This window comes from Entelurus aequoreus, linkage group LG03, assembly GCF_033978785.1.
Source record: "Entelurus aequoreus isolate RoL-2023_Sb linkage group LG03, RoL_Eaeq_v1.1, whole genome shotgun sequence".
Classification (NCBI taxonomy): Eukaryota; Metazoa; Chordata; class Actinopteri; order Syngnathiformes; family Syngnathidae; genus Entelurus; species Entelurus aequoreus.
In genome coordinates, this window is record NC_084733.1 from 11144717 (window position 1) to 11158089 (window position 13373).

At 41.1% G+C, this 13373-nt stretch overlaps 1 protein-coding gene across 1 annotated transcript; it reads left to right on the forward strand.

Annotated features, from left to right (window-relative positions):
• The first annotated feature begins 8830 nt into the window (after positions 1 to 8830).
• LOC133644647 (dynein regulatory complex subunit 4-like) lies at positions 8831 to 10057 on the forward strand. Its single transcript, XM_062039324.1, has one exon. It carries the CDS (start codon positions 8888 to 8890, stop codon positions 10055 to 10057), a length of 1170 nt encoding a protein of 389 aa, XP_061895308.1. The 5' UTR covers positions 8831 to 8887.
• The last annotated feature ends 3316 nt before the right edge of the window (positions 10058 to 13373 follow it).

Below are 13373 nucleotides of genomic sequence, written 5' to 3' on the forward strand. Positions count from 1 at the left end.
TCATGTTCTCCTGGTACATTGTGGTGATGACATGTTCTCCTGGTACATTGTGGTGATGACATGTTCTCCTGGTACATTGTGGTGATGACATGTTCTCCTGGTACATTGCGGTGATGACATGTTCTCCTGGTACATTGTGGTGATGTCATGTTCTCCTGGTACATCCCCACAACTACAACTCTACTCTCATTATCAGGAAAACTTCACCAGGAGGTGTTTGAACGCTGCATTGTTAGGAATGTCACGCTCCACATGCGGACACATTCCTAAACCTCAGCTTAGGTTAGCGCAGGCAGGCCTCCACTTGTAGCCAGCAGCTCACCTGTGCTCACACACCAGTTAGCAGCCTGCACACTTTACCCTCCCACGGGCGCGCTTACCATTAGGCAAACACTGGCGCTTACCTGGGGCCTTGAAAATGTCATTAAAAAAAGATAACAATTTTTTTTTCTATTTAAAACATGGAGATTTTTTATATTTGTGAGTTTCTAAAAACTTAATCCTTTGAACTTTCGCAAAAAATTTACTATTCAATTGTACTGTACATACACTAGCATAGCTATGTGAGCTACATGCTAACATTACATTTTAACGTCATACTAGGTTGGCAACACTAGCATAGCTAAGTGAGCTACATGCTAACATTACATTTTAACGTCATACTAGGTTGGCAACACTAGCATAGCTAAGTGAGCTACATGCTAACATTACATTTTAACACCATGATAGGTTAGCAACACTAGCATAGCTAAGTGAGCTACATGCTAACATTACATTTTAACATCACACTAGATTGGCAACACGAGCATAGCTATGTGAGCTACATGCTAACATTACATTTTAACACCACGCTAGGTTAGCAGCACTAGCATAGCTGAGTGAGCTACATGCTAACATTACATTTTAACATCACACTAGATTGGCAACACTAGCATAGTTATGTGAGCTACATGCTAACATTACATTTTAACACCATGCTAGGTTAGCAACAATAGTATAGCTATGTGAGCTACATGCTAACATTACATTTTAACACCATGCTAGGTTAGCAACAATAGTATAGCTATGTGAGCTACATGCTAACATTACATTTTAACACCATGCTAGGTTAGCAACAATAGTATCGCTATGTGAGCTACATGCTAACATTACATTTTAACACCATGCTAGGTTAGCAACACTAGCATAGCTAAGTGAGCTACATGCTAACATTACATTTTAACATCACACTAGATTGGCAACACTAGCATAGCTATGTGAGCTACATGCTAACATTACATTTTAACACCATACTAGGTTAGCAACACTAGCATAGCTAAGTGAGCTACATGCGAACATTACATTTTAACACCATGCTAGGTTAGCAACAATAGTATAGCTATGTGAGCTACATGCTAACATTGCATTTTAACACCATGCTAGGTTAGCAACAATAGTATAGCTAAGTGAGCTACATGCTAACATTACATTTTGACATCATGCTAGGTTAGCAACAATAGTATAGCTAAGTGAGCTACATGCTAACATTACATTTTGACATCATGCTACTTTGGCAACACTAGCATAGCAATGTGAGCTACATGCTAACATTACATTTTAACATCGTGCTAGGTTTGTAACACAAACATGGCCATGTGAGCTAAATGCTAACATTGCATTTCAACACCATGCTAGGTTAGCAACAATAGTGTCGCTATGTGAGCTACATGCTAACATTACATTTTAACACCATGCTAGGTTAGCAACAATAGTATAACTATGTGAGCTACATGCTAACATTACATTTTAACACCATGCTAGGTTAGCAACAATAGTATAGCTATGTGAGCTACATGCTAACATTACATTTTAACATCATGCTAGGTTAGCAACACTAGCATAGTAATGTGAGCTACATGCTAACATTACATTTTAACGCCATGCTAGGTTAGCAACATTAAAATAGTAATGTGAGCTACATGCTAACATTAAATTTTAACATCATGCTGGGTTAGCAACATTAACTTAGCTATGTGAGCTACATGCTAACATTACATTTTAACATCATGCTGCGTTAGCAACATTAACTTAGCTATGTGAGCTACATGCTAACATTACATTTGAACATCATGCTAGGTCAACATAACCACTGTTAAAAAAAGATCCCACTTACACTCTTCACATCTGTAACTGATTGACATAAAATGAAAGTGACTTTTTTTGGTATAGGTTTGAACTGGAAAAACAAATAACACACAGATGTTACTTGTCAATCATTCTATCAAGTCTTGGTCTTGACGCTGGTGCGATGAGAACACGGGATAAGGAAAGTCAGCTATCAGTTTGACTTCCTGTTCATGTTTTGGGTTAAGACCGGACTTGAACCCTCGCACAAAAGCCACATGCCGCCCAGATGGCTCTCACAGTCATGTGACCGCCTTTATCCTCCATGTGGAGCGTGAGCCCGACAACTCCTCCTCGGTGTGTCCTCACAGTCACATCACTTCAGCCGTTTCAACATGTCACCTTAGCTTAGCCACACTGCTAACGCTAACTCCCGCCAGATGCTAACCTGCCTGTCAAACCAGCTGTTTGAAACGTGGACTCGTCATACCACAGAACACTTTTCCACTTTGCATCAGTCCATCTTAGACGAGCTCGGGCCCAGCGGCGTTTCTGGGTGTTGTTGATAAATGGCTTTGCATAGTAGCGTTTTAACTTGCCCTTACAGATGTAGCGACAAACTGTAGTTACTGACAGTGGGTTTCTGTAAGTGTTCCTGAGCCCGTCCATCCATTTTCTACCGCTTGTCCCTTTCGGGGTCGCTGGAGCCTATCCCAGCTGCATTCGGGCGGCCCATGTGGTGATATCCTTTACACACTGATGTCGATTTTTCATGCAGTACCGCCTGAGGGATCGAAGGTTCGTATTATCATCGCTTACGTGCAGTGATTTCTCCAGATTCTCTGAACTTTTTGATATTACGGAGCGTAGATGGTGAAATCCCTAAATTCCTTGCAATAGCTGGTTGATAATTTTTTTTTTTGTGTGTTTTTTGTTGTTGTTTTTTTGTTGAAATGTTGTTCTTAAACAATTTGCTCCGGCATTTGTTGACAAAGTGGTGGCCCTCGCCCCGTCCTTGTTTGCGAACGACTGAGCATTTCATGGAAGCTGCTTTTATACCCAATCATGGCACCCACCTGTTCCCAATCAGCCTGTTCACCTGTGGGATGTTCCAAATAAGTCTTTGATGAGCATTCCTCAACTTTATCAGTCTTTTTTTTGCCACTTGTGCCAGCTTTTTTGAAACATGTCGCAGGCATCAAATTCCAAAATGAGCTAATATTTGCAAAAAATAACAAGGTTTTCCAATTCGAACATTAAATATCTTGTCTTTGCAGTCTATTTCATTGAATATAAGTTGAAAAGGATTTGCAAATTATTGTATTCTGTTTTTATTTACCATTTACACAACGTGACAACTTCACTGGTTTTGTGGTTTGTACAATTTCTGGCTAACAGTGGCAAAGAAAGGTTGCTAAAATACACCTCTGATACGCTAACTCTATCAAGTTAACCAGCTAGCTTGCAAACAGTCGGCCTCAACTGGCTTTTGGATTTTAGGTCTCGACTTTGTCGAAGACGAAATAACAGCGTCTGTGGTTAACTCCGCTACATTTTTTTTGGAGTCCCTTCCTGGAAAGAAACAGGAAGCTTATGTCATCCTAGGAACTGAAGGAAAAAGGTTCCACTGGAGAGGAAAAGGCTTTAGTGTCAAACATCTTTTACAAAACCATAATTCTTCTCAGATGTGTCAGTGACACCGCGGAATGTGCTAATCTGTTGTGTTTGGTGAAAATACACAATGAACCTCGGAGGCTGATCCTGCTAAGCTCTTCCCGGTCCAGGTTTTACGTTACAACAAACGCTCTGGAGCAGTGGTTCTTAACCTGGGTTCGATCGAACCCAGTCTGCTCTCCAACAAAGTCCTCCTGGTTGTGTTGCTGTAGTCCGCTGCTAATACACTGATCCCACCTACAACTGTCTTCTTTGCAGCCTTCATTGTTCATGAAACAAATTGCAAAAGATGTCCAGAATACTGTGGAATTATGAAATGAAAACAGAGCTTTTTGTATAGGATTCTACGGGGTACCATAACTTCCGTTAAACTGACTTCGTCACGCGCATACGTCATCATACCGCGACGTTTCAGCCGGATATTTCCCGGGAAATTTTAAATGTCACTTTATAAGTTAACCCGGCCGTATTGGCATGTGTTGCAATGTTAAGACACACCCGACTCATCGTGTAAATACAAACTTCGGATACGGCAACAGCAGAAGTCAGACTGATTTGCAGGTGTGTCATTAGTTGTGAGTTTATGCACTGTGTTGGTTGTGTTCTTTGAACAAGGTGATGTTCATGCACGCTTCATTTTGTGCACCAGTAATAAAACATGGTTACACTTAATATGGGGAACATATTCACCATTAATTAGTTGCTTATTAACATGCAAATTAGTAACATATTGGCTCTTAAAGGCCTACTGAAAGCCACTACTACCGACCACGCAGTCTGATAGTTTATATATCAATGATGAAATCTTAACATTATAACACATGCCAATACGGCCGGGTTAACTTATAAAGTGACATTTTAAATTTGCCGCTAAACTTCCGGTTCGAAACGCCTCTGAGGATGACGTATGCGCGTGACGTAGACCGGGGAACACGGGTATGCCTTCCACATTGAAGCCAATACGAAAAAGCTCTGTTTTCATTTCATAATTCCACAGTATTCTGGACATCTGTGTTCGTGAATCTGTTGCAATCATGTTCATTGCATTATGGAGAAGGAAGCCGAGCAAGCAAAGAAGAAAGTTGTCGGTGCGAAATGGACGTATTTTTCGAACGTAGTCAGCCACAACAGTACACAGCCGGCGCTTCTTTGTTTACATTCCCGAAAGATGCAGTCAAGATGGAAGAACTCGGATAACAGAGACTCTAACCAGGAGGGCTTTTGACTTGGATACACAGACGCCTGTAGAGAACTGGGACAACACAGACTCTTACCAGGATTACTTTGATTTGGATGACAAAGACGCAGACGTGCTACTGTGAGTATGCAGCTTTGGCTTCTAAACATTTGATCGCTTTTTTTTGCGTATGTACGTAACTTTTTTAAAATATATAAGCTTTATGAACCTTGGGTTAGGTGAACGGTCTTTTGGGCTGAGTGATTGTGTGTGTTGATCAGGTGTTTGAATTGTATTGGCGTGTTCTATGGAGCTAGGAGCTAGCAGAGGAGCTAGGAGCTAGCATAACAAACACGCAGGTGTTTCTATGCAGGATTAATTTGTGGCATATTAAATATAAGCCTGGTTGTGTTGTGGCTAATAGAGTATATATATGTCTTGTGTTTATTTACTGTTGTAGTCATTCCCAGCTGAATATCAGGTCACCCCCGGCTCTCACAGCATCTTCCCTATCTGAATAGCTTCAACTCCCCACTAGTCCTTCACTTGCACTTTACTCATCCACAAATCTTTCATCCTCGCTCAAATTAATGGGGAAATTGTCGCTTTCTCGGTCCGAATCTCTCTCACTTCATGCGGCCATCATTGTAAACAATAGGGAACTTTGCGTATATGTTCAACTGACTACGTCACGCTACTTCCGGTAGGGGCAAGCCTTTTTTTTAATCAGATACCAAAAGTTGCAATCTTTATCGTCGTTGTTCTATACTAAATCCTTTCAGCAAAAATATGGCAATATCGCGAAATGATCAAGTATGACACATAGAATAGATCTGCTATCCCCGTTTAAATAAAAAAAATTCATTTCAGTAGGCCTTTAAAGGCCTACTGAAATTAAATGTTTACATCGGCTTTAGCTACGAGCTAACGTGATAGCATCGTGCTTTAACTGCATATAGAAACAAAAGAAATAAACCCCTGACTGGAAGGATAGATAGAAAATCAACAATACTATTAAACCGTGGACATGTAAATACACGGTAAATGCTTTCCAGGCTGGCGAAGGTTAACAATGCTGTGCTAACGACGCCATTGAAGCTAACTTAGCAACTTAGCAACCGGACCGCACAGAGCTATGCTAAAAACATTAGCTCTCCACCTACGCCAGCCAGCGCTCATCTGCTCATCAACACCCGTGCTCACCTGCGTTCCAGCGATCGGCGGAAGGACGAAGGACTTCACCCGATGCGTTTGGCGGCCCGGAGACGTAGGAAGTCAAGGTGAGGTCGGCGGCTAGCGCGTCTGCTCTCCAACAAAGTCCTCCTGGTTGTGTTGCTGTAGTCCGCTGCTTATACACCGATCCCACCTACAACTGTCTTCTTTGCAGCCTTCATTGTTCATTAAACAAATTGCAAAAGATGTCCAGAATACTGTGGAATTATGAAATGAAAACAGAGCTTTTTGTATAGGATTCTACGGGGTACCATAACTTCCGTTAAACTGACTTCGTCACGCGCATACGTCATCATACCGCGACGTTTCAGCCGGATATTTCCCGGGAAGTTTTAAATGTCACTTTATAAGTTAACCCGGCCGTATTGGCATGTGTTGCAATGTTAAGATTTCATCATTGATATATAAACTATCAGACTGCGTGGTCGGTAGTAGTGGCTTTCAGTAGGCCTTTAACGTGCAAATTAGTAACATATTGGCTCTTAACTAGTCATTATTAAGTACTTATTAATGCCTTATTCGGCATGGCCTTATTATAACCCTAACCCTCTAACCCTGACCCTAACCAAATAACTCTAAATTAAGTCTTTGTTACTTACAAACCCCGTTTCCATATGAGTTGGGAAATTGCGTTAGATGTAAATATAAATGGAATACAATGATTTGCAAATCCTTTTCAACCCATATTCAGTTGAATATGCTACATAGACAACATATTTGATGTTCAAACTGATAAACTTTTTTGTTTTTGCAAATAATCATTAACTTTAGAATTTGATGCCAGCAACACGTGACAAAGAAGTTGGGAAAGGTGGCAATAAATACTGATAAAGTTGAGGAATGCTCATCAAACACTTATTTGGAACATCCCACAGGCGAACAGGCAAATTGGGAACAGGTGGGTGCCATGATTGGGTATAAAAGTAGATTCCATGAAATGCTCAGTCATTCACAAACAAGGATGGGGCGAGGGTCACCACTTTGTCAACAAATGCGTGAGCAAATTGTTGAACAGTTTAAGAAAAACCTTTCTCAACCAGCTATTGCAAGGAATTTAGGGATTTCACCATCTACGCTCCGTAATATCATCAAAGGGTTCAGAGAATCTGGAGAAATCACTGCACGTAAGCAGCTAAGCCCGTGACCTTCCATCCCTCAGGCTGTACTGCATCAACAAGCTACATCGATGTGTAAAGGATATCACCACATGGGCTCAGGAACACTTCAGAAACCCACTGTCAGTAACTACAGTTGGTCGCTACATCTGTAAGTGCAAGTTAAAACTCCCCCATGCAAGGCGAAAACCGTTTATCAACAACACCCAGAAACGCCGTCGGCTTCGCTGGGCCTGAGCTCATCTAAGATGGACTGATACAAAGTGGAAAAGTGTTCTGTGGTCTGACAAGTCCACATTTCAAATAGTTTTTGGAAACTGTGGACGTCGTGTCCTCCGGACCAAAGAGTAAAAGAACCATCCGGATTGTTCTAGGCGCAAAGTTGAAAAGCCAGCATCTGTGATGGTATGGGGGTGTATTAGTGCCCAAGACATGGGTAACTTACACATCTGTGAAGGCACCATTAATGCTGAAAGGTACATACAGGTTTTGGAGCAACATATGTTGCCATCCAAGCAACGTTACCATGGACGCCCCTGCTTATTTCAGCAAGACAATGCCAAGCCATGTGTTACATCAACGTGGCTTCATAGTAAAAGAGTGCGGGTACTAGACTGGCCTGCCTGTAGTCCAGACCTGTCTCCCATTGAAAATGTGTGGCGCATTATGAAGCCTAAAATACCACAAGGGAGACCCCCGGACTGTTGAACAACTTAAGCTGTACATCAAGCAAGAATGGGAAAGAATTCCACCTGAGAAGCTTCAAAAATGTGTCTCCTCAGTTCCCAAACCTTTACTGAGTGTTGTTAAAAGGAAAGGCCATGTAACACAGTGGTGAACATGCCCTTTCCCAACTACTTTGGCATGTGTTGCAGCCATGAAATTATAAGGTAATTATTATTTGCAAAAAAAAAAAAAAAAGTTTATGAGTTTGAACATCAAATATCTTGTCTTTGTAGTGCATTCAATTGAATATGGGTTGAAAAAGATTTGCAAATCATTGTATTCCGTTTATATTTACATCTAACACAATTTCCCAACTCATATGGAAACGGGGTTTGTAGTATATGTTCCCCTAGTGTCCAAAAAACTCTAAATTAAGTCTTTGTTACTTAGAATATGTTCCGCATACTAAAGTGTTACCAAAAAGATATAACTTAGTCTTGAATTTGAAAAAAAAAACATTTTATTTTTCACTAAAGAAGGGTTCGGTGAATGCGCATATGAAACTGGTGGGGTTCGGTACCTCCAACAATGTTAAGAAGCACTGCTCTATACCCTGCCAGAACATTCTATGAATGGTCAATAGTTGAGCAGTGCACCAAGGTCACAGTCCACCGCGACATCGTGCATCACTTGTGAAGATTTTATGAGATCAGCACATGTGTCGTGTAAAGATATCTCATGATGTCATCTATGATGATTGATCTTCTTTGTCCTTGAAAAGACGCATCATCAACACACATTTGTCGTCATTTGTGGGTGCGATACCAGAAAATTACAGACATCTCGGCTTTCAACGCGGCATATGCAAAAGCACAACCATAACTTTTTATAGATATTGTGCTGCTGGATCAGTCAAAAGATGGCGGGGAAAGGAAAGGGCAAGGGCAAGGGCAAGGGCAAAGGCAAAGGAAAGCCTGTGTTCAATGAGAACCTTCCGTTAGAAGAGATGACCGAGGAGCAACTGACGGATCGCATCGCCAAGATAACAGAGGAGGTAGGCCGCATCCAGGAGGAGAAGAAGAGCTTCCAGCTGATGAGGGACCAGGTCACAGCCTTCTGGGAGATCTCCAAGGGGAAGCTCCAGGACGTGAAGGACAAGCTGAGGGAGGGCAGCATCGCGCGAGACGAGGCCAAGATGCGCAACCGGGTGAAGGTGGCCAAGTACCAGCAGAAAGTCCGGCACCTGGAGTCTGAGTGTCAGAGCAACATCTCCCAGCTGAAGCTAGACAAGGCGAGTTACTCTTCACTCCACGACAACAAGCGCTTCGAGATGGAGCAGGGCGCCCTGAATGAGATCCGCAGTCTGCAGGTGGATCTCAGTGAGAAAGAGCTCCACAGCCAAAACCACATTGAAGAGCTGAAGTTTGAACAGGCGTTCGAACTGGTGGACATTAGAGTCCCGCACGACTGGAGGACGGTGGAGCTGGAAGCCAAACACAACGCCGAGATCCTCCCGATGATCGAGGCGTCGGAAAAAAAGCTGGAGGCCGAGATCAACATTCTGGACACGCAGATGCAAATACGTCTGGAGACGCTGAAGAAAGAACATGACGGCGCCTTCCGACTGGCGCTTCAGCTGAGTTCAGATTTTTACCAAGCCCACATGGAGGAGATTTGCCTGCTGGAGAAACAGCTGACCACGCTGATGTGCCAGGGTGTGGTGCGCCAGCTGTCCTCGGCTCACAAGCAGCCGTCGTGTCCGCATGAGAGCCTTCAACAGGACAAGAAGAAGCTGCAGGAGCTCCTCCAGCAGCTGGACAAGCACAACGAGGACAAGGCTATGAGGGACGCCAGCGAAGCTCGCGTGAATGTGCTGGAAGACGAACTGGAGGATTTGTCCGTTAAGCACGGGAGGCTGCTTGAGGATCTCCATTTCAAGGAGCTGGAGCAGGAGAACCTGCTCAGGAAGCAGGCGGAGGCTCTCCTGGATGCACAGCATCGAAATGGACTGAGGAAGAGGCAACTGAAGATGAAAGTGGAAGCTGTGAGCGAAACGCTGGAGAAGCTTGAGACGAGCCTCAGCATGTAAAATTGTTCTCGTGGTTAGACGTTTGGAATGGATGCACAGTTGGCCTGGTGGAACTGAAAGGGTTGACCACGGTCAGAGGAACTTGGTGGTCCACATTGACAGGAGGAAGCGGACATCTACTACGGATCGACTTCGGATGGCTTCCCGATGCAGAGTTTCAAATCTTTCCAATCAGATCTGGAACACACTGATGTCTCACAGCTGAAACATGTCCTACTGATGGAATTGAAGGAAATCTCATCTTTTGCTCAGACTATCTGCTCCGCAACCAGGACCAGGACAAGTAAGGGTGGTGCAGTAGTGTCTTCACAGCTGCTGCTGTGTTAGAACACACTTTTGAGAGCCTAGGAATAGAAACATATACGTGTAAAATTAAAAAGCTTTATGTTCAAAAGCCTTTTCAGTTCTTTAGTTGAAAAAAATATCTGGCCCCAAAATCCTGAGGCCACAAGGTTCTGTACACAATCCCCAGATAGTTTGTAACCTTTCTCCTAAACACTGTGCCCTGCTATTGCTTCTGGTAATCCGTCTGCAGGTCACAATGCCTGAGGACGGCTGTGCTTATCTACATCCTGCATGATTGTCACAGTCTTTGGCTGAGTCCCGGTGATAAAATGCTCGTAGCAACTGGCAGCAAAGGACAATATGCTGAAGCTGCACTCTGAACGGCTGTGATTTTACTGGTTCTTCAAGGAAACAGCAAGTAGTCGTTATGATAATCAGGACCTGAATAATCTTCCAACAAATCAGCCTCCATCTTGCGGTCCTCTGTGACACATTGCAACACAGCCTGCCTGCATGGAATGTTGTCCTGAATGAACAGCAGGGCCTAAACAGAACCAGATGTTCCCCATGGCTATGAATAAGAAAACGCAGTGGTCCTGCTCCACGCCGGGCCCCGTCCCCAGTGCGTCACCGAGGCGAACCCGGCCCAGATTTTTAGGCCCTGGCTAAACAGCCTTCTTCCTGTACCTCACTGAGGCAACTATTCCTATTCTGAGAGGCTCTTTTATTCTTGTGTATGATTTTAATTTGAAGGCTATTAACACTGCAATCAAAGCAGGATGCTCCAGAACACAGGAGACGTAGTTATGAAAGCGGTCTGAAAGAGTTCTTGTCCAGGAAAAACACTCTTTGGGGTCTTGACCAAATGACTACGAAAGCACTTAAAAACACCTCAACCAAGATCCACGCTCCCAACTCAATACCAACATTCTACAATCTTAAAAGATGTGAATTAAAGTGAATTATATTTATATAGCGCTTGACATAGTGAAAACCCATTATCTAAGTTACATTTAAACCAGTGTGGGTGGCACTGGGAGCAGGTGGTTAAAGTGTCTTGCCCAAGGACACAAGGGCAGGGACAAGGATGGCGGAAGCGGGGATCGAAGCTGGAACCCTCAATTTGCTGGTACGGCCGCTCTACCAACCGAGCCACGTCAACCCCGATCAATACAAACATTCTACAATCGAAGAGGATCAATACCAACATTCTACAATCAGAAAAGAAAAATACAAACATTTTACAATCTAAGAATATTAATACATTCTACAATCAGGAAAGATCAATACCAACATTCTGCAATCTAAGAAGATCAATACCAACATTCTACAAACAAAGAAGATCAACACCAACATTCTACAATCAGAAAAGATCCATACAAACATTCTACAATCTAAGAATATTAATACATTCTACAATCAGGAAAGATCAATACCAACATTCTACAACCAGGAAAGATCAATACCAACATTCTGCAATCTAAGAAGATGAATACCAACATTCTACAGCCAAAGAAGAACAATAGCAACATTCGACAAACAGAAAAGATCAATACAAATATTCTACAATCTAAGAAGATCAATACATTCTACAATCAGAAAAGATCAATACCAACGTTCTACAATCGAAAAAGATCAATACCAACATTATGCAATCTAAAAAGATCAATACCAACATTCTACAATTAGAAAAGATCAATACCAACATTCTGCAATCTAAGAAGATCAATACCAACATTCTCCAATCAGAAAAGATCAATACAAACATTCTACAATCTAAGAAGATCAATACATTCTACAATCAGAAAATATCAATACCAACATTCTACAATCAGAAAATATCAATACAAACATTTTACAATCTAAGAAGATTGATACATTCTACAATCGATAAAGATCAATACCAACATTCTGCAATCTAAAAAGATCAATACCAACATTCTACAATCTAAGAAGATCAATACCAACATTCTACAGTCGGAAAAGATCAATACCAACATTCTACAATCTAAAAAGATCAATACCAACATTCTACAATCAGAAAATATCAAAACCAACATTCTACAATCTAAGAAGATCAATATGTTCTACAATTAGAAAAGATCAATACCAACATTCTACAATCTAAAAAGCTCAATACCAACATTCTGCAATCTAAAAAGATCAATATCAACATTCTGCAATCAAGATCAATATCGACATTCTGCAATCTAAAAAGATCAATACCAACATTCTACAATCAGAAAATATCAATACCAACATTCTACAATCTAAGAAGATCAATACATTCTACAATTAGAAAATATCAATACCAACATTCTGCAATCTAAAAAGATCAATACCAACCATTCTACAATCTAAAAAGCTCAATACCAACATTCTGCAATCTAAAAAGATGAATATTAACATTCTGCAGTCTAAAAAGATCAATATCAACATTCTGCAATCTAAAAAGATGAATATTAACATTCTGCAGTCTAAAAAGATCAATATCAACATTCTGCAATCTAAAAAGATCAATACCAACTTTCTACAATCAGAAAATATCAATACAAACATTCTACAATCTAAGATCAAAACATTCTACAATCTAAAAAGCTCAATACCAACATTCTGCAATCTAAAAATATCAATACCAACATTCTGCAATCTAAAAAGATCAATACCAACCATTCTACAATCTAAAAAGCTCAATACCAAATTTCTGCAATCTAAAAAGATCAATACCAACATTCTGCAATCTAAAAAGATCAATACCAACTTTCTACAATCAGAAAATATCAATACAAACATTCTACAATCTAAGATCAAAACATTCTACAATTAGAAAATATAAATACCAACATTCTACAATCAGAAAATATCAATACAAACATTCTACAATCTAAGATCAAAACATTCTACAATCTAAAACGATCAATACCAACATTCTACAATCTAAAAAGATCAATACCAACATTCTACAATCAGAAAATATCAATACAAACATTCTACAATCTAAGATCAATACATTCTACAATTAGAAAATATC